This window comes from Dendropsophus ebraccatus, chromosome 5 (assembly GCF_027789765.1).
Source record: "Dendropsophus ebraccatus isolate aDenEbr1 chromosome 5, aDenEbr1.pat, whole genome shotgun sequence".
Taxonomy (NCBI): domain Eukaryota; kingdom Metazoa; phylum Chordata; class Amphibia; order Anura; family Hylidae; genus Dendropsophus; species Dendropsophus ebraccatus.
Window position 1 is genome coordinate 5,996,252 of NC_091458.1, and position 20,121 is coordinate 6,016,372.

The 20,121-nt window shown below is 47.6% G+C and overlaps 1 protein-coding gene across 1 annotated transcript in view; it reads left to right on the forward strand.

Annotated features, from left to right (window-relative positions):
• The first annotated feature begins 3,849 nt into the window (after positions 1-3,849).
• Positions 3,850-20,121, forward strand: part of LOC138793981 (zinc finger protein 585A-like) — a 43,659-nt gene continuing 27,387 nt past the window's right edge. The window contains exons 1-6 of the mRNA XM_069972746.1: positions 3,850-3,954; positions 4,999-5,172; positions 5,283-5,459; positions 5,570-5,746; positions 12,740-14,035; positions 14,229-14,281. Coding sequence (XP_069828847.1) covers positions 3,870-3,954; positions 4,999-5,172; positions 5,283-5,459; positions 5,570-5,746; positions 12,740-14,035; positions 14,229-14,281 — 1,962 coding nt within the window. The 5' untranslated portion in view covers positions 3,850-3,869. The remainder of the gene's footprint in view (positions 3,955-4,998; positions 5,173-5,282; positions 5,460-5,569; positions 5,747-12,739; positions 14,036-14,228; positions 14,282-20,121) is intronic.

Sequence of the window (20,121 nt, forward strand, 5' to 3'; positions counted from 1 at the left end):
AACAAGATGGCTGAGCTGCTGACTGGAGAGGTGAGCAGGAGGGGTAGGAGGAGGCAGCTGCTGACTGGAGAGGAGAGCAGGAGGAGGAGGCGGCAGCTGCTGACTGGAGAGGTGAGCAGGAGGAGGAGGAGGCAGCTGCTGACTGGAGAGGTGAGCACAGCTGCTGACTGGAGAGGTGAGCACAGCTGCTGACTGGAGAGGTGAGCACTGCTGGGGATGTGAGGAGGAGGAGGAGGCAGCTGCTGACTGGAGAAAGGCTGAATTGGGTGGGGTGAGGGCTGAGGAGAAAATGTAAGTTGGTTTTGGGCTTAGGAGTAGAACTGGCCTAATGTAGAAAAGATACAGAATAAAATATTCAAATGAATGTACAGTGTTGGCCAAAAGTATTGGCACCCCTGCAATTCTGTCAGATAATACTAATTTTCTTCCCAAAAATGATTGCAATTACAAATGCTTTGGTATTAATCTCTTCATTTCAAAAAGCCAAATTGGATATAATTCCACACCAAACATAAAAAAGGGGGTGGACAAAAGTATTGGCACCCTTAGAAAAATCATGTCATGCTTCTCTAATTTGTGTAACTAACAGCACCTGTTACTTCCCTTTGGCACATAACAGGTGGTGGCAATAACTAAATCAGGACAGGAAGGGAGAGAAAGGAGCGGCTGCACCTCACACCTATGGCTGACACCAATGCCGCACCTCACACCTATGGCTGACACTAATGCCGCACCTCACACCTATGGCTGACACTAATGCTGCACCTCACACCTATGGCTGACACTAATGCCGCACCTCACACCTATGGCTGACACTAATGCCACACCTCACACCTATGGCTGACACTAATGCCGCACCTCACACCTATGGCTGACACTAATGCTGCACATCACACCTATGGCTGACACTAATGCCTCTCGGCTACATTTAAAAACCAACGCCAGGATGTTGGTATATAATTAGATCAAACCATATTGCCCCATGTACCACGTGCAGGTTCTCTGGTTCACATGGGTCCCTACACTAACTCACCACTGTGTCAGTCAGCGACCACCAACCCAGCAAAGCGAGCACAAACAGGGAAGGGAGGCAATAGACCGGCCCCGCAAGCCCACTGTCACAGGACCAATCCCCAAGGGCCCCCCCAAAACCCAGCAGGCACCGCCGGTGGAGAAAGTGGCCAACAAACAAGTGTGAACAAGGTCTAAAACACTCACCATTGCTCCTGAGTAAATCACACTTGCAGCCAGGTGGAATGGATAAAAGTTGCCTCCACCTCTGTCTTCTGTCCTTGTGTGACCACATTGAGCATGGAGAAAAGAAAGAAGGCCAAAGAACTGTTTGAGGACTTGAGAAGCCAAATAGTGAGGAAGCCTGAGCAATCTCACCGCTACAAGTCCATCTCCAAAGAGCTGAATGTTTTTGTGTCTACCGTGTCATCAAGAAGTGTAAAGCCCCCTGCACTGCGGCTAACCTCCATAGGTGTGGGCACTGCGGCTAACATCCCTAGATGTGGACCGAAAAGAAAAACGAGAGATTTCAACGAAAGATTGTGCAGATGGTGGCTAAAGAACCTTGACTAACATCCAAATAAGTTTTAGCTGCCCTGGCGGAGGTTCCCTAAGGTTTTGGGGTTGCTTTGCTGCCTCTGGCATGGCATGTGCATGGCATTATGAAGTCTGAAGACTACCAACACATTGTGCAGCATAATGTAGGGCCCAGTGTGAGAAAGCTGGGTCTCCCTCAGAGGTCAGGGGTCTCCCAGCAGGACAGTGACCCAAAACACACTTCAAAAAGCACTGGAGACTTCTAAAGTGGCAGCAATGAGTCCAGACCTGAATCCCATAGACACCTGTGGAGAGATCTCACAATAGCCGTTTGGAGAAGACGTCCTTCAAATCTCAGGGACCTCCAGCAATTTGCTAAAGAAAAAGGGTCCAAAATAAGAAACTCATTGATGGTTACCGGAAGCCGCTGTTTGCAGTTATTTTGTCTAAAGCTTGTGCTACCAAGTATTAGGCTGAGGGTGCCAATACTTTTGTCCAGACCATTTTTGGAGTTTTGTGTAAAATAATCAATGATTCGACTTTTTTTTTATCATTCTCTTTTGTTTTATTTAATTACAAGCAAAATAAATGAAGAGATTATTACCAAAGCATCTGTGATTGAAATCATTTTCTGGAAGAAATTGAGTATTATCTGACAGTATTGCAGGGGTGCCAATACTTTTGGCCAGCACTGTAAGTAAAACTCCAAAACCAGATGGATTACACCCAAGAGTCTTTAGAGAACGTAGTGTAGTAAGGGGGGGAATGGGGGTTTTATAATCAACCTATTTATATTTAGAAATGCCCCATACCCCTCTCCCCTTTAAAAACAATTCCTCTGACTGGTTCAATCTCCAGAGGCAACTGCATGTCTCCACCATGAGAACAGTAATCTGTGGAGCCGTCACAGCAAAATCTTTGGAGGCTTCACAACCGACAGAGACGATAAGTTTTGTACAAAGTAACATTGATGCGTATGGAGAAATATATAATCCCATCCCCTTCATCTTCCTCCCCCAAAATGGTTAAACTTCATGGACAGGTGTTTTTTCTTTATTTTTTTTCTTCAACCATACTAAGGCTATGTTCACACTACGTATATGTCCGGCCACATATTTTTCGCGGACGGACATATACGTGTGAAACTCCGGCCGGCGTAAGTTGCAGCCGGCTACGTATAGTCCTCGAACTTACGCCCGTAGTCTACTTACGCCTCCCGAGCGCCGTACGGAGCGATCTGACAGCAGTCTTTTACTTGGAAATCTTCGGCTAGCCCCGGACACCCCACAGAACCTTTTTGGATCGGCGAATCAAAGTGCTAAAATAAAGAAATCACCACTCCATACGGGACCGCATGTTACGCTACGGGTGTAAGTTACAGCATTTCAGTCCTCAAACAATGGTCTGGTTCATTTTTTACGTCGCCGCATACAATCCTGGTGTAAGTTCTTACGTAGTGTGAACTGTGCGGCCGTACATCGTATACTTTCCATTGTACGCAAACTACCTAAATCTCCAGCCGCTTATTCACGGAACGCGCTACGGCTGGAAACTTACGTAGTGTGAACATAGCCTAAGTTTGTAACCTAATGTCTATGTGTCATGAGTATCACCGGGTATATAGTATATACTACAGGAGCTGGATGGGTCAGATATTCCATACGTGACCCTTATTTCTCCTGAGTTTGTATTTTTGTGTTTCTCAGGTTCCTATAAGGTGTCAGGACGTCACCGTCTATTTCTCCATGGAGGAGTGGGAGTATGTAGAAGGACACAAGGATCTGTACAAGGAGGCCATGATGAAGGATCAGCCGCCCCTTCTCATCAATGACCCCCCAAGGCTGGAGAAGGCGGGGAGACATGATGGCGGCCAGGATATTAGAGCTCACCCTAGAGATAATCCACCTGATCACCGGAGAGGTGAGCCATGCGTCACATCCCCTCCCTCTTATCCCTATAGATAATACAGGGAGATGACTGGAGAGGGGAAGGATTGTTAGACTCTCTGTAGTGATCAGTGTCTCACCATACACAGGATTACACAGTAGTGAAGAAGTGGTGTGGTGAGTGTGTGGCGCCTCCTGTGTCAGGAGGCTGGAGCAGCAGCCCCATCACAGATCCTCCACCTCCATCACTGATCCATGAGCAGAAGATCCTAGAACTGACCACCAGGATGACTGAGCTCCTGACTGGAGAGGTGAGCAATGCTGCTGGGAATGCTGGGACATATAACACCAAGGTGGGAGGTGTCTGGAGGATGACGGCATCATTGTGTGTGTCAGGTTCCTATAAGGTGTCAGGACGTCACCGTCTATTTCTCCATGGAGGAGTGGGAGTATGTAGAAGGACACAAGGATCTGTACAAGGAGGCCATGATGGAGGATCAGCCGCCCCTCACATCACCGGGTAAGAGGAGACTAACTGCTCATTACTGCCGGCACAGGCTGCCACTGGCGGCCATGTTGTAGACTTATTTCTGCCATGTTAGGAAGCTGTCTTGATATGTTCTCCTGAGGGAAGGATCAGATGTGATGTGGACCGGTTTATGCCCCCTGCCACTTCCATGTTCCTTTCCCTCCTGCTACTGTTAATCTTGGTCACATACGGTGTGCACACGTTTAGTCTCTGACTCTTAACGGGCCAGTGACTACCCTGTCGGATAATTGATGAAGGAGTGACAGCCGAGTCTGTGTATAGAACAGCAGCTCTGTGTCTGGGTCTCTCTCTTTACATAATCTGCATGGTGCTATACAATACACTGGACACAATGTACTGAGCAGCAGACATACACTCTGAGCCTTTGGGCCCTATTACACGGAACGATTATCGTGCGAAAAATCGTTATATCGTTCGAATTTAAACGATAATCGTTATGTGTAATTGCAGGCAAGGATTGAAAAATTGTATGTCGTTGATCGCTGTTTTAGAGCTGAACCTAAAATTATCCTTAATCCTTCGCTCAAATTCCGCATTTTTTCACTAATCGTTCAGTGTAATTGCACATTGTTCATTGTTTTGCTGGGATCAGAAGGAGTAAACGATTATTTTAATGATCGCAATAGCGATCATAGTAATGATTGTATCCAACGACCATCGTTCTGTGTAATATATGGCAAACGATTTTAGGTTAACGATAAACAGTCTCGTTTGCGATTGTTAGTCGTTAAAAATCGCTTCGTGTAATAGGACCCTTACTGGTCAGGGAAATTCTCTGGACTGGGGGTAGAGTCCCTGTCCCAGTGAATATTGAGTATAAGTGGAGATGTATACAGCAACACTGCTGATATCTGGACTGCATGCATTTGCTGGGTTCAGCTCTGACCTTGACAGTTTCTGCTTTTGCACTGGTGTCTGATATATAACCTGAAATGGAAGGTGGTGGGAGAAGCATATGGCATATAGACGAGTATACGGGAGGTCTTGTATTTAGTTGTTGTCTGTTCCGTACAGATGGATCCAGGAGAAATCCAGCAGAGAGAGGTCCCCGTCCTCTGTATTCCCAGGACTGTCCGGAGGGAAATCACAGGATTAAAGAGGAAGAAGAAGAAGAAGAGAGGATGAGGAGCGATCCCCGGTGTATGAGTGAGGTGAAGGAGGAGGAGATGCCAGGAGCTGCTACCCCAGGTATGGTATAATGGAGTTACACAGGGAAAACACAGGTGGTGAGAGAAGTGTACAGTATATAGAGGAGTATACAGGAGGTCTTGTATTCAGTCCCTGTGTCTTCCCTACAGATGGATCCAGGAGGAGAAATCCAGCAGAGAGATGTCCCTGTCCCCTGTATTCCCAGGACTTTCCGGAGGGAAATCACAGTATTAAAGAGGAAGAAGAAGAAGATGAAAGCTTGTGGGGCCATCACCCATATATGAATGAGGTGAAGGAGGAGGAGATGCCGGGAGCTGCTACCCCAGGTATGGTATAATGGAGTTACACAGGGAAGTCAAAGGTGGTGAGAGAAGTGTACAGTATATAGACGAGTATCCCGGAGGTTTTGTATTCAGTCCCTGTGTCTTCCCTACAGATGGATCCAGGAGGAGAAATCCAGCAGAGAGATGTCCCCGTCCTCTGTATTCCCAGGACTGTCCGGAGGGAAATCACAGGATTAAAGAGGAAGAAGAAGAAGAAGAGAGGATGAGGAGTGATCCCCGGTGTATGAGTGAGGTGAAGGAGGAGGAGACGCCGGGAGCTGCTACCCCAGGTATGGTATAATGGAGGTACACAGGGAGGTGACAGGGATATAAGGGGGGCTCCACCTTACAGCTACATTACAGTAACCCTTCAGGCCCCCCCCCCCCTGTGTATATATGTATAGTGCAGTATAGTGAAGGAGGTAACCGGGATATAATGGGGGGCTCCACCTTACAGCTACATTACAGTAAACCTTCAGGCCCCCCCCCCCCTGTGTATATATGTATAGTGAGGGAGGTGACAGGGATATAAGGGGGGGCTCCACCTTACAGCTACATTACAGTAACCCTTCAGCCCCCCCCCCCGTGTATATATGTAATAGTGCAGTATAGTGAGGGAGGTGACAGGGATATAAGGGGGGGCTCCACCTTACAGCTACATTACAGTAACCCTTCAGGCCCCGGTGACCCCCTGTGTATATATGTATAGTGCAGTATAGTGAGGGAGGTGACAGGGATATAAGGGGGGGCTCCACCTTACAGCTACATTACAGTAACCCTTCAGGCCCCCCCCCCTGTGTATATATGTATAGTGCAGTATAGTGAGGGAGGTGACAGGGATATAAGGGGGGGCTCCACCTTACAGCTACATTACAGTAACCCTTCAGGCCCCGGTGACCCCCTGTGTATATATTTATAGTGCAGTATAGTGAGGGAGGTGACAGGGATATAAGGGGGGGCTGCTCCACCTTACAGCTACATTACAGTAACCCTTCAGGCCCCGGTGACCCCGGTGTTATATATAGTGCCATATAGTGAGGGAGGTGACTGCACATACAGATTCTCTCCATTCGGTCACACGTTATGTTTATGGACTCAATCACACAGAGTATTAGGGATCTGTATTCTTGCTCTGGAACCTCTTCTCCTCGTGGGAGGGTTCACCTGCTTTTTCTTCACAAAACTCAAGATATGTCTGAATACATTACAGAGAACTTAGAGAGGGGGTTAATTTGGAAGTCCCATCCCCAGTTTTTGATCCTTGGATCCTGACTACTGGGGTCTAAACAAGATTATAGTAAAGAATAAATCCCCTGCTGCTGAATGGAGGCAATGAATAGTAGACCAGCAAAAAAACATCAATCACTGTGCTCAATGAGTACTCCCAGGAGGGATATCTGGATATTCGCTTTTTTGAGACTCGTGACTGAGGCTCCACTGACCCTTTTTTTGCATAAGCAGTTTTTTTGGGTGATCTATATCTTTATGGGGCCAGAACGGCTGTCTCAGAAGAACTTCAAGGGAAAGATCATCACCTATGGGAACTTGTCCAGAGAAACTGCACCGAGGACTTGCCATCAAGTTAGCCTTGGAGGAATGGTGATATCTGCTGGAAGGCTCCCTCATCCTGTGCTCATTTTCACAGACTGAAAACATGTTATCGATTTGCAGTCTGATCAATCCTTGTACCTGCACCAAGCCAAGTGAAGACCTTTCTTTGCCCATTAATTTTTTTTTTTTTTGCATTTTTAACCAGAAGATTAGAATGTCATTGTGGTCACCCTCTCATGTTCATTAAGTCCTCGGATCAAGTTGGAGGTTCCCCATATACACTGCTCAAAAAATAAAGGGAACACTCAAATAACACATCCCAGATGTGAATGAATGAAATCTTCTCATAGAATACTTTGTTCTGTACAAAGCTGAAAGTGCTGAAAACAAAATCCCACAAACATCATCAATGGAAATCACATTTATTACCCAATGGTGGCCTAGATGTGGCGTCAGACACGAAATTAAAGTGAAAAAACACACTCCAGGCTGATCCAACTTTGCTGTAATGTCCTTAAAACAAGTTCCAATGAGGCTGAGTATTGTGTGTGGCCTCCACGTGCCTGTATGACCTCCCTACAAGGTTCGGGCATGCTCCTGATGAGGTGTATGTATGACCTCCCTACAAGGCCTGGGCATGCCCCTGATGAGGTGGCTGTATGACCTCCCTACAAGGCCCGGGCATTCTCCTGATGAGGTGTCTGTATGACCTCCTTACAAGACCCGGCATGCTCCTGATGAGGTGTCTGTATGACCTCCCTACAAGGCCCGGGCATGCTCCTGATGAGGTGGCTGTATGACCTCCCTACAAGGCCCGGCATGCTCCTGATGATGCGGCTGTATGACCTCCCTACAAGGCCCGGGAATGCTCCTGATGAGGCGGCTGTATGACCTCCCTACAAGGCCCGGCATGCTCCTGATGATGCGGCTGTATGACCTCCCTACAAGGTTCGGGCATGCTCCTGATGAGGTGGCTGTATGACCTCCCTACAAGGCCCGGCATGCTCCTGATGATGCGGCTGTATGACCTCCCTACAAGGCCGGGAACGCTCCTGATGAGGTGGCTGTATGACCTCCCTACAAGGCCTGGGCATGCTCCTGATGAGGTGTCTGTATGACCTCCCTACAAGGCCCGGGCATGCTCCTGATGAGGTGTCTGTATGACCTCCCTACAAGGCCCTGGCATGCTCTTGCTGAGGTGTCTGTATGACCTCCCTACAAGGCCCGGACATGCTCCTGATGAGGCGGCTGTATGACCTCCCTACAAGGCCGGGGCATGCTCTTGATGAGGTGTCTGTATGACCTCCCTACAAGGCCCGGGCATGCTCCTGCTGAGGTGTCTGTATGACCTCCCTACAAGGCCCGGACATGCCCCTGATGAGGAGTCTGTATAACCTCCCTACAACGCCCGGGCATGCTGCTGATGAGGTGTCTGTATGACCTCCCTACAAGGCCCGGGCATGCTCCTGATGAGGCGGCTGTATAACCTCCCTACAAGGCCCAGGCATGCTCCTGATGAGGCGGCTGTATGACCTCCCTACAAGGCCCGGGCATGCTCCTGATGAGGTGTCTGTATGACCTCCCTACAAGGCCCGGGCATGCTCCTGATGAGGTGTCTGTATGACCTCCCTACAAGGCCCGGGCATGCTCCTGATGAGGTGGCGGATGATCTCCTAAGAGATCTTCTCCCAGACCTGGACTAAAGCATCCGCCAACTCCTGGACAGTATGTGCTGCAACGTGATGTTAGTAGATGGTGCTCAGTCAGATTCAGGTCTGGGGAACGGACGGCCAGTCCATAGATTCAGTGCCTTCATCTTGCATGAATTGCTGACACACTCCAGCCACATGAGGTCTAGCATTGTCCTGCAATAGGAGGAACCCCAACCGCACCAGTATGTGGTCTCACAAGGGGTCTGAGGGTCTCCTCTCGGTACCTAATGGTAGTCAGGCTACCTCTGGCAACACATGGAGGGCTGTGCGGCCCCCCAAAGAAATGCCCCCCCACACACACACCATTACTGACCCACTACCAAATCGCTCAAGCTGAAGGATGTTGCAGGCAGCAGATCGCTCTCCACGGCATCTCCAGACTCTGTCACATGTGCTCGGTGTGAAACTGCTTTCATCTGTGAAAGCACAGGCACCAAGGCGAATTTGCCAATCCCGGTGTTCTCTGGCAAATGCCGAGCGTCCTGCACAGACACATGCACATTTGTGGCTGCTGGAGGTCATTTTATAGGGTTCTGGCAGTGCTCCTCCTGTTCTCCTTGCACAAAGACGGGGAAGCGGTCCTTCTGCTGGGTTGTTGCTTTCCTTTGGCCTCTTTCATGTCTCCTGGTGTACTGGCCTGTCTACCGATAGTGCCTCCTGCCTCTGGACACTACGCAGACAGACACAGCAAACCTTCTTGCCACAGCTCGCATTGCTGTGGCATCCTGAATGAGCTGCACTACCTGAGCCACTTCTGTGGGTTGTAGACACCACCTCATGCTACCTCTAGACCTGAAAGCAATGACAAAATGCAAAAGTGTTCAAAACAACAGACAGAAAGTTTGAGAACAGAGAAATGGTCTGTAGTCACCACTTGCAGAACCATTCCTTTATGGGGGTTTCTTTCTTATTTGCCCAATATGTCTACCTGTTGTCTGTTCCATTTGCACAATAGAAGAAACTGATTCATAACACTCAGTGTTGCTTCATAACTGGGCAGGTTGACTTCGTAGAAGTGTGATTGACTTGGAGTTACATTGTCTTGTTTAAGTGTTCCCTTTATTTTTTTGAGCAGCGTATATTACCGACTCTCCTATATGGCTTCTGTGGCTCCAGTCTTGATAATGAACAACCTAAAGGAAATGCATGTTAGCAAGGATGTGTGCTTCGTACATGCTGGAAATCCTGGGATATGTGAAAGCAGTGACTTTCTGTCTTGTCCATACTGGTGATTATCACTCTTTATAATCATACTGGTGATTAATACTTGGCCACAATTATGTTTATGCTTGAGATACCTGTGTTGTGACCAGTGGCTGCACTGGAATCTCCATCATCGTTGGCCATCCTGTAATCTCAGTCATCAGTGGCCATTCTGGAATCTCAGTCATCAGTGGCCATTCTGGAATCTCAGTCATCAGTGGCCATTCTGGAATCTCAGTCATCAGTGGCCATTCTGGAATCTTCGTCATTGTTGTTCTCCAAGTGACCCAGTTTTTTACCTTCTGCCATTCACCTTGCTAGTCTCTTCATGTAACTCTTTCATCTACATAGTGTTTTCCTACATATTGTTTCTGACTGGTGTGCGCAGTTTGCCTCGAGGATTTATAGGATTATTGTGGTTCCTTAGTGTCCGTAACAAAGGTGTGCTGAATCAGTTCCCGATATCCATGTATTCACCTGTACCAGTCTGCCGGATTTCTTTTCTGTCTGATCTTTTCATCAAACCAATTCTCTTGTGATTGGCATGAATTGAACTACTGCCATCTGCCTTGACCCTCTTGCCCGATTCCATCTCTGCCTTCTTCCTGTATACCATATCAACTCTCCAGTGCTTGACCCTGGAGGTGATGATTTTTTTCTTTTAAACGATCAGCGTTTAGACAAGAAGATAAACCGCTATGAAAAGTCTTTAATGCAATCGTAATTGTGATCCTATATATTCTGTAAATATTCGTAATTGCGTTGGTACTTATATACTGTGAATAACTAGTGCTTACACTTAACGAATTGTGGGATCACACATTACATACTAGGATGACTTGAGGTGACATCAGAGCTTACATACTAGGAGGACTGAGGGTGACACAAGAGCTTACATACTAGGAGGATTGGGGGTAACACGAGTTTACAGACTAGGAGGACTGGGGGTGACAGAGCTTACACATTAGGAGAACTGAGGGTGACACGAGCTTAAACACTAGGAGGACTGAGGGTGACAGAAGAGGCAGTAAGTGCTTTATTTGCTGATAGTCCAGCCATTGTACCAGTCATCTGCCAATCGCAGGTACAAAGTACATGGAACCGTAGGAGACATAGAGTAAAAGTTGAGTCTAATGTCTTAGGGTAAAGTGTCCAGAAAACTGAGAGAAAAATGAGAGAAGTCCTGGAGGCCGGAGTGAGAGGTTCTGATTATGGAAGATGTTAGTGTAAGATCAATAGCAGAACATAGAGCACGGGTAGGATGGTAGGTGCAGATGAGGGAGGAGATGTATGGAGGGGCAGGGTTGTGTACAGCTTCATGGGTGAGGGTGACTGGAAAAGGGGGGAGACATTAGTGTAACGGATGGAGCGAAAGATTGGAGGGAGCGTTTGGAGAAAGGAAGAGCGATCAGTAAGGAGTTACAGTAGTCAATACGAGAATGACTCTGGGTGACAGTAAAAGTCTGAGATGTATCTATGGTAAGAAATGGGCGGATTCTGGAGAAGTTTTTGAGGTGTAGGTGACAGGAGCTGCAAGAGCTTGGATATAGGGAGGAAAAGATAGATCCGAATCTAGCATAACCCCAAGACATGGCGCTCGATGAACAGGAGTTATCCTAGTGTCATACACTGAGAGTGAGATGTCAGGTTTAGGTTGGTTAGAGGGAAGGAATACAAGAAGTTCCATTTTAGAAAGATTGCGTTTGAGAAATAGAGAGGTCGTAATATAAGAGTGCGCGGATAGACAGTCGTTGGGAATTCTGTAAGAATTCAGGGGTGATATCACGGGAAGAGGTGTATAGCTGGGTGCCTTCAGCATAAAGATGGTATTGAAGGCCAAACCTGCTGATGGTCTGCTGATGAGGGCTGTATAGAGGGAGAAGAGGAGGGGATCCAGGACTGGTTTTCGAGCCAATAAACAACATATACTGCCCACACTCTTCCTCGGTCAGGTGTGTACGCTAGGAGCTTGTCATTCCTAGACCATAGTCCAATAAGCAAAGAAGCGCACCAACAACTCACTTTTGCATTCTTGCTGTTTATTGTATATAACCAATAGTTACAAAAATATAATCACCCAAATGTACAATGTCCTATATACAGATGCAGTCCAAGATGAGCTCTACATGCAGCTATTCATAGAGGGTGTCAGCGTTAGGAAGACGGTGCTTGTCTGCTATGATTCAAGAGTTTCCTCTCTTAGTCAAGCATCCTTTCTTCACCCTCAATGAACAGCTGCATGCGGAGCTCGTCTTGAGCCAAAGAAATTGTGCTTGAAGGAGAAATTCGGCCTCCAGGTTTTTGTTTTTTTTTAATGGAAGGTGCAAGGGGGAGAATAGCAAAGAGTACTAACTCACCTCTCCCCATGCCTCTTCAGCACCAGATCACCTCACCGGGACCCCCTGCTCTGCCGATGTCATTACCGGACTGATGGACTGGCCACTCAGGCAGTCAGTTACTAGGAAGGGATGCCACTCCAGTCAATGAGTGGCTGAGCAGGCTGAGCACAACTTGGGGGGGAGGAATGCCTTTTGGCAGGGGTCCCGGAGCCATTCCCACAACAGAAGGCATTGGGAGAGGTAAGTAAGGACTGATTGTTAGCTAGGGCTGGACTTCTACTTTAACCTCGGACTGCATCTATATATATATATGTGGACACTGCACATTTGGGTGATTTATATTTTTGTAACTATTGGTTATATACAGTAATCAGCAAGAATACAAAAGTGAATCGTTGGTGCTTATTGGTATTTGAGTCAAATTCATGAGTGGATTGAAAGTGTATTTTAAAATATATATTTTTTTAAATCTGAACAGAAATTCCAAGTAATGCAGCTGATGGAAACTTTGTGTCACCACAAAAATCTGAAGTAGAAGATGAAGAAGTCTTTCAGCTCCCCTCAAGAGAAAAGCGCCGGGCCATTAATGTATATCCAGGACGTCGCACTATAAGTCTATCGTATAATCTCCATAATCATGCGGAACCTTCTCCTGACCCATCACCGGTTGTTACCACAAGGACCGATCTATCGTATAATCCCCCTAATCTCAGGAATCCTTCCCACCCATCACAGCGTATTAACACAAGTATAGATCTATTATATAATGCTAATCGTGAGGAACCTTCTCCTGACCCATCACTGGTTGTTACCACAAGGACAGATCAGAAAATGTTTCATTGTGATGAATGTGGGAAAGAGTTTACAAAAAGCTCAGACCTCGTAACGCACAGAAGAAGTCACACAGGGGAGACGTATTCATGTTCACTATGTGGGAAATGTTTTACAGATGAGTCGGGGCTTGTGTCACATGAGAGACTGCACAGAGCAGAGAATCCATATAAATGCTCACGGTGCATGGAACGTTTTGCTCGAAAATCAGATCTGGTTAAACATCAGGAATCTCACTCAGAAAAGAGGCCGTATCTATGTACTGAATGTGGGAAATCTTTTACAAAAAACTCAGATTTCGTAACGCACAGAAAAAGTCACAATAAGAAGTATTCATGTTCACTATGTGGGAAATCTTTTACAGATGATTCGGAGCTTGTGTCACATGAGAGACTGCACACAGCAGAGAATCCATATTCATGCTCGCGGTGCATGGAACGTTTTGCTCAAAAATCAGAACTTGTTAAACATCAGGAATCTCACTTATATGCACCAGAAAAGGTTACATACATATGTTCTAAATGTGGAAAATGTTTTACATCTAAAGCAAATCTTCGTGCACATGAAAGAAGGCACGAAAAGCTGAAACATGATAAGCAGTACCCATGTTCAGAATGTGAGAGATGTTTTACATCAAAATGTAATCTTGTTAATCATGAAAAAAGTCACAAAAGACAACTGTATCCATGTTCAGAATGTAACAGAAGTTTTTCAAGTGAATCCAACCTTGTTCTGCATAAGAGACGTCACACAGGACAGAAGCCATTTCAATGTTCTGTATGTGGGAAATGTTTTTCATATAAAACAGAGATTGTTGCTCATGAGAGAGTTCATTCAGGAAAGCAGCCTTTTTCGTGTTCAGAATGTGGGAAATGTTTTAATAATAAATCACATCTTGGTAGACATAGACGGAGAATTCACGCTAGAGAGAAACCACAAGCATGTTTGTAGTGTGGTAAATGTTTTACAAATAAATCAACTCTTGTTAGACATCTTATAATAAACTCCAGAGATAAGCGTATCTGAAAGGATTGAAGGGATTGTCCGGGATAAAATAATAACTGGGTATGCTGCTGGGGGAAGGGGGGGTTGGGGTTAGTTGACATTGATGTATACTTACCTGCCCCGTTCCACAGTTGCTGCAGGGTCCTGGGCTACCCGTTCTCCACCCTGTCGGTGTTTCAGCAAAGTAAGTATACATCACTGTCATGTCCCCTGCAGCCCCGGCACCATCCCTAATAATAAATTTATGCTGGAAGACCCCTTTAAGGAGGCAACCACAGTATACAGGCAGAGACAGGAGGTGTAATGAAGGGGCCGCCTGTGTCTGGAGAAGAGGGGCAGAGACAGGAGGTGTAATGGAGGGGCCGTCTGTGTCTGGTGATGGTGCGGGCAGAGACAGGAGGTGTAAGTTAGGGGCCGCCTGTGTCTGGAGATGGTGCGGGCAGAGACAGGAGGTGTAAGTTAGGGGCCGCCTGTGTCTGGAGATGGTGCGGGCAGAGACAGGAAGTGTAACGGAGGGGCCGCCTGTGTCTGGTGATGGGGGGGCAGAGACAGGAGGTGTAAGTGAGGGGCCGCCTGTGTCTGGAGATGGTGCGGGCAGAGAAAGGACGTGTAATGGAGGGGCTGCCTGTGTCTGGAGATGGGGGAGTAGAAAGGGGGTGGGTGTAATGGAGGGGCCACCTGTGTCTGGAGATGGGGGAGTAGAAAGGGGGAGGGTGTAATGGAGGGGCCACCTGTGTCTGGAGATGAGGGAGTAGAGACGAGGGGGGGAGGGTGTAATGGAGAGGCCCATCTGTATTTGGAAATCTCAGTCTAGAAATGCCCTTTGCCCCTCTCATAGTTTGTCAGCTGGGAGATATGCCTGTGTGCGGTCTCTCGCCAAGAGGGACACTGTCCCAAAGAAGCCTCTGAGAGCCTGTAGATAAGGCAGTGGGGGGCAGTCCTGTTACACCCTCTAGGGGTTAGACCCCAATGTATGATCAGCCTAGTTATCACTACATATCCGCCAGAGACAGAACTGCAGGATGAATTTTGCTGCAGTCCAACATTTCTATTTGGATTGCTGTATTGTTTAAAAAAACTTCAACAAAATAAAAGATTTTATTGAAAAAAAGTTTCATTTTTTTTCATCAAGATTTGTTTTAACTTGTGTGCGGGGTGCGCTGAGTGAGAGCCTGGCGATGTATCCCAGCCAGCTCCAGGACTATACAGCAGCGGTACACTGTCGCTCAGCTCACAGTCATTGGGCCACATGCAGAGCTCCGCCCAGGGGTGATCTCTTCTATATAGAGTCCTCGCTCTTTATGGAGACCAGATTTGGGAGGAATCTCTTTTCTTCTGTTGCATCAATGACACGTGTAACGTTTCATTCGATTCAAACTACTTCTTGGTGTATTATTATTATTATTTTTATTGACAATGCGTGTATTTAACCAGTATGTTATGAATGTCATTATACACAGTGTTTTCCCACTCATGAACGTACAATCACGTCCTGGAATTAAATGGGTAGAGAGTATCAGTGATAGCCAGGCACCCGCCATAGCTGCAGGGGTCCAAGGAAAGCTCAGATCCCTGCAGTTAACCCTAAAGATGCTGTATGTATAGGGAAGAACAGAGGGAGAATTCTCCCCCAGGGTAGCTATGACAGTGGGAGTCCTCCCTTAGGGGTCGTTCCCACTGAGGAAAGGTAGCGGAACTCCGCGACGGAATTGTCCGCCGCGGAATGGCGTTAGCCTCCCGCTCATAATGGGAGTCTATGGGAGGCGCGTGCTCCTGCCCTGTCCGCGCTGAAGAATGAACATGTTCATTCTTCAGCGCGGACAGGGCAGGAGCGCGCGCCTCCCATAGACTCCCATTATGAGCGGGAGGCTAACGGCATTCCGCGGCGGACAATTCCATCGCGGAATTCCGCTACCTTTCCTCAGTGGGAACGGGGCCTTAGGCTTCCATAGCTATGGTGGCTGATCAGGCTCAGCCCATGACTGGCACAACACAATGCAGATCAGCCCTGCGGTGTGCTATACCTGTCATCAGAAAGTCAAATTGAAGTCTCCATGGAGGGAAAGTAAAATGAAGTAAAAAGTAAAAAAAAACCTAAATATAAATAAAGTGAACTACACATAATGGTGGAGATTTATGAAACATGGTGTAAAGTGAAACTGGCTCAGTCGCCCCCGGAAACCAATCAGATTCCATCTCTCATTATCCAAAGAGGCTATGAGGTATGAGAGGTGGAATCTGATTGGTTGCCGGGGGCGCCTGAGCCAGTTTCACTTTACACCATATTTGATAAATCTCCCACAATGTAGAAAAAAACTACTCATATCTGATATCGCCGTGTAAGTAACGTCGTTGGCAATAAAATTATCACATGACTAATATGTCACGAAAAAACTTTACCTCAGAATTACCTCAGAAGTTATAGCATCACCGAGCTCCAACCACATACAGTGACAGGTCAGACTATACACAGGGCTCTGGTAATACCGTGTCTGTGCTTCCTATGTAATACATGAGCTGTCATTCGGATTCCCGTCAGTGTGACCATGCGGGGGCGCTATTGCTTGTGCTGCTATAGATAGTTCCCTATAGAGAGCGGATTGTTGTGTGTTCTCCGTAGGTTGTAGATGACTCCTCCCACCCATGTGACTGATCACATGACTGTGACATCACAGGTCCTTTACTGCCTTCTTCTGTACAACATGAATTTCCATGTGGTAATGTCTAAATCCCATACTGTAAAAGGACCTGCTGACATCACAAGGTCACATGACTTCCTCAAGCCATGTGACTGTACAGCAGGTGTGGCTTATTCAGTTTAGCCTGGCTGGTCTACAGGACTGCCACAGGTTAGCTTCTCTCTGCAGGTCCTTTCCACAGGTAATTGTTAGGGGGGGACACAACAGTAAGTATGATAATGGTGGGTGCAGTAGTATATGGGAAGGGGGTGCAGTACAGTATAATGGTGGGTGCAGTAGTACATGGGAAGGGGTGCAGTACAGTATAATGGTGGGTGCAGTAGTACATGGGGAGGGGTGCAGTACAGCATAATGGTGGGTGCAGTAGTACATGGGAAGGGGGTGCAGTACAGTATAATGGTGGGTGCAGTAGTACATGGGAAGGGGGTGCAGTACAGTATAATGGTGGGTGCAGTAGTACATGGGGGAGGGGTGCAGTACAGTATAATGGTGGGTGCAGTAGTACATGGGGGAGGGGTGCAGTACAGTATAATGGTGGGTGCAGTAGTACATGGGGAGGGGTGCAGTACAGTATAATGGTGGGTGCAGTATATGGGGGAGGGGTGCAGTACAGTATAATGGTAGGTGCAGTAGTACATGGAGGAGAGGGTGCAGTACAGTATAATGATGGGTGCAGTAGTACATGGGGGAGGGGGTGCAGTACAGTATACTGGTGGGTGCAGTAGTACATGGGGGAGGGGGTGCAGTACAGCATAATGGTGGGTGCAGTAGTACATGGGGAGGGGTGCAGTACAGTATAATGGTGGGTGCAGTAGTACATGGAGGAGGGGTGCAGTACAGTATAATGGTGGGTACAGTAGTACATGGGGGAGGGGGTGCAGTACAGCATAATGGTGGGTGCAGTATATGGGGGAGGGGTGCAGTACAGTATAATGGTGGGTACAGTAGTACATGGGGGAGGGGGTGCAGTACAGCATAATGGTGGGTGCAGTAGTACATGGGGGAGGGGGTGCAGTACAGTATAATGGTGGGTGCAGTAGTACATGGGGGAGGGGTGCAGTACAGTATAATGGTGGGTGCAGTAGTACATGGGGAGGGGGTGCAGTACAGTATAATGGTGGGTGCAGTAGTACATGGGGGAGGGGTGCAGTACAGCATAATGGTGGGTGCAGTAGTACATGGGGAGGGGGTGCAGTACAGTATAATGGTGGGTGCAGTAGTACATGGGGGAGGGGTGCAGTACAGCATAATGGTGGGTGCAGTAGTACATGGGGGAGGGGTGCAGTACAGTATAATGGTGGGTGCAGTATATGGGGAGGGGGTGCAGTACAGTATAATGGTGGGTGCAGTAGTACATGGGGGAGGGGTGCAGTACAGCATAATGGTGGGTGCAGTAGTACATGGGGGAGGGGGTGCAGTACAGTATAATGGTGGGTAAAGTAGTACATGGTGGATGTGGTGCATGGAGGCATAATAATGGGTGCACCCCCTCCCCCACATACTCCTGCACCCACCATTGTGCCTCCTTGCACCCCCTCCCCCATGTACTACTGCACCCACCATTGTTCCTCCTTCCACCTGTTAGTGAAACCATCATATTTACTGTTGTGCCCCCCCCCCCCCATAACAATTTCCTGTAGAACGGACGTGCAGTGGCACAATTGGAGACGCAAACTCGTGGCAGCTGTGTAGACCAGCGAGGCTAAACTGAATAAGCCTCGCCTGCTGTACAGTCACGTGAATTGAGGAAGTCATGTGACCTTGTGACGTCAGCAGGTCTCTTTACAGTATGGGATTTGGACATTACCATTCTCAGATCCGCTGCTCCGTTCCCAAGTTACAACCTTCTCTGTATGTTGATGGATCAGACCTGACACCAGTATACAGAGAAGGTCGGAACTCGGGAATGGAGCAGCAGATCTGAAAATGGAATCAGCGCGGCGGCCCGATTACGTGAGTATGCAGCACACGTGAGTACTTGCAGCCTGGACCAGTGAGGCAGGGGTTAAGGCTATTAACCAGACTGTGTCCTGAAGATGCTGCTTTCTCTCCCCTGTGCCTGTATCTTACACTGCACTCAGCCCAGGGGGGCACTTAACCCCCTTCCTTGCTGGTATGGGTGCAGTTTGAAGTGTCTGGCCCCCAGAGGGTTGAGTGTGGATACCATCCATCCATACTTAACCCCTTAGGTGCCGGACAGTAAGCAGCTATCTGTAAAGATGCCGCTACTGTAAGCAGTAGAACACCTGTCACAATGATGGGTGTTCTACTCCTGCCTTTTTTGTGCGTCTCTTTCTTTTTGTTTTCAGATAACGGTATCCAGAGGATTACATTGGATTCTGTGGACTACGTCGATGATCCTTTTTTTTTTTCTTTTTAAAAAGGTCAATGAGGGGTTTAGGGGTGTTTTTTAAATAAAAAAAATATCAATTGTGTCTTGTGTTTTTTTATTTACATCACAGGCTTAGTAGTGGAAGCTGTCTGATAGACAGCATCCATTACTAAGGGTGGTATTACACGGGCCGATGGGAGCTCGATAATAACTATTACACATCCCCATAATTGTTTAACAAGGGCAGCGGGGACATTGTTACTGATGTCCTTGTAGCCCTTGTTTTAACTGTATACATTACCTATCCAGGCTACAGGGCTCCTCTTCCTCTGTGCTTCTCACCGAGTCCCGCGCACTCCAGCTTCAGAGCGGCCTGTCTCAGCTGACAGGCCGCTCAGCCAATCACTGGCCACTGCGGTCCCGGCCTGTGATTGGCTGAGCGGCCTGTCAGCTGACACAGGCCGCCCTGATGCACGGGACCCAGGCAGAAGCACAGAGGAAGATTAGCCCTGCATAGGTATGTATTCCTCTTTGCATATCGTCGGCCACGCACCGCTATTACACGTATCGGTGCGCGGTCGGCGCCCGACAATTATAGGTCAGAACCTGCATCAATGATCAGCCGATGATCATTGTCTTTATGACATGGAACGATAATCGGCCGGATAGGGCCGATTATCGTTCCGTGTAATAGTACCCTAAGTTAGTGATTAGTGATAAAATGGCTAACACTAAACACCCCCCGGCTACCGCCCAGTCCAGGAGAGCCAAATTTGATGCTCCGGGACTAATGGCACCCGGCTCTTCCTAGTAATCTGGTGGCATTGGGTACTGGGGTAATATTGTGGGGCTAGCGTTAGCCATTTTATACTGACTAACATTAAGCCCCGACTTTGTAATGGATGCCATCCACTACTAAGCCTGTAATGTAAGAAAAAAAAACGACACAATTGATAATTATTTTTTATTTGTAAAAACCCTAAAACCCTCGTT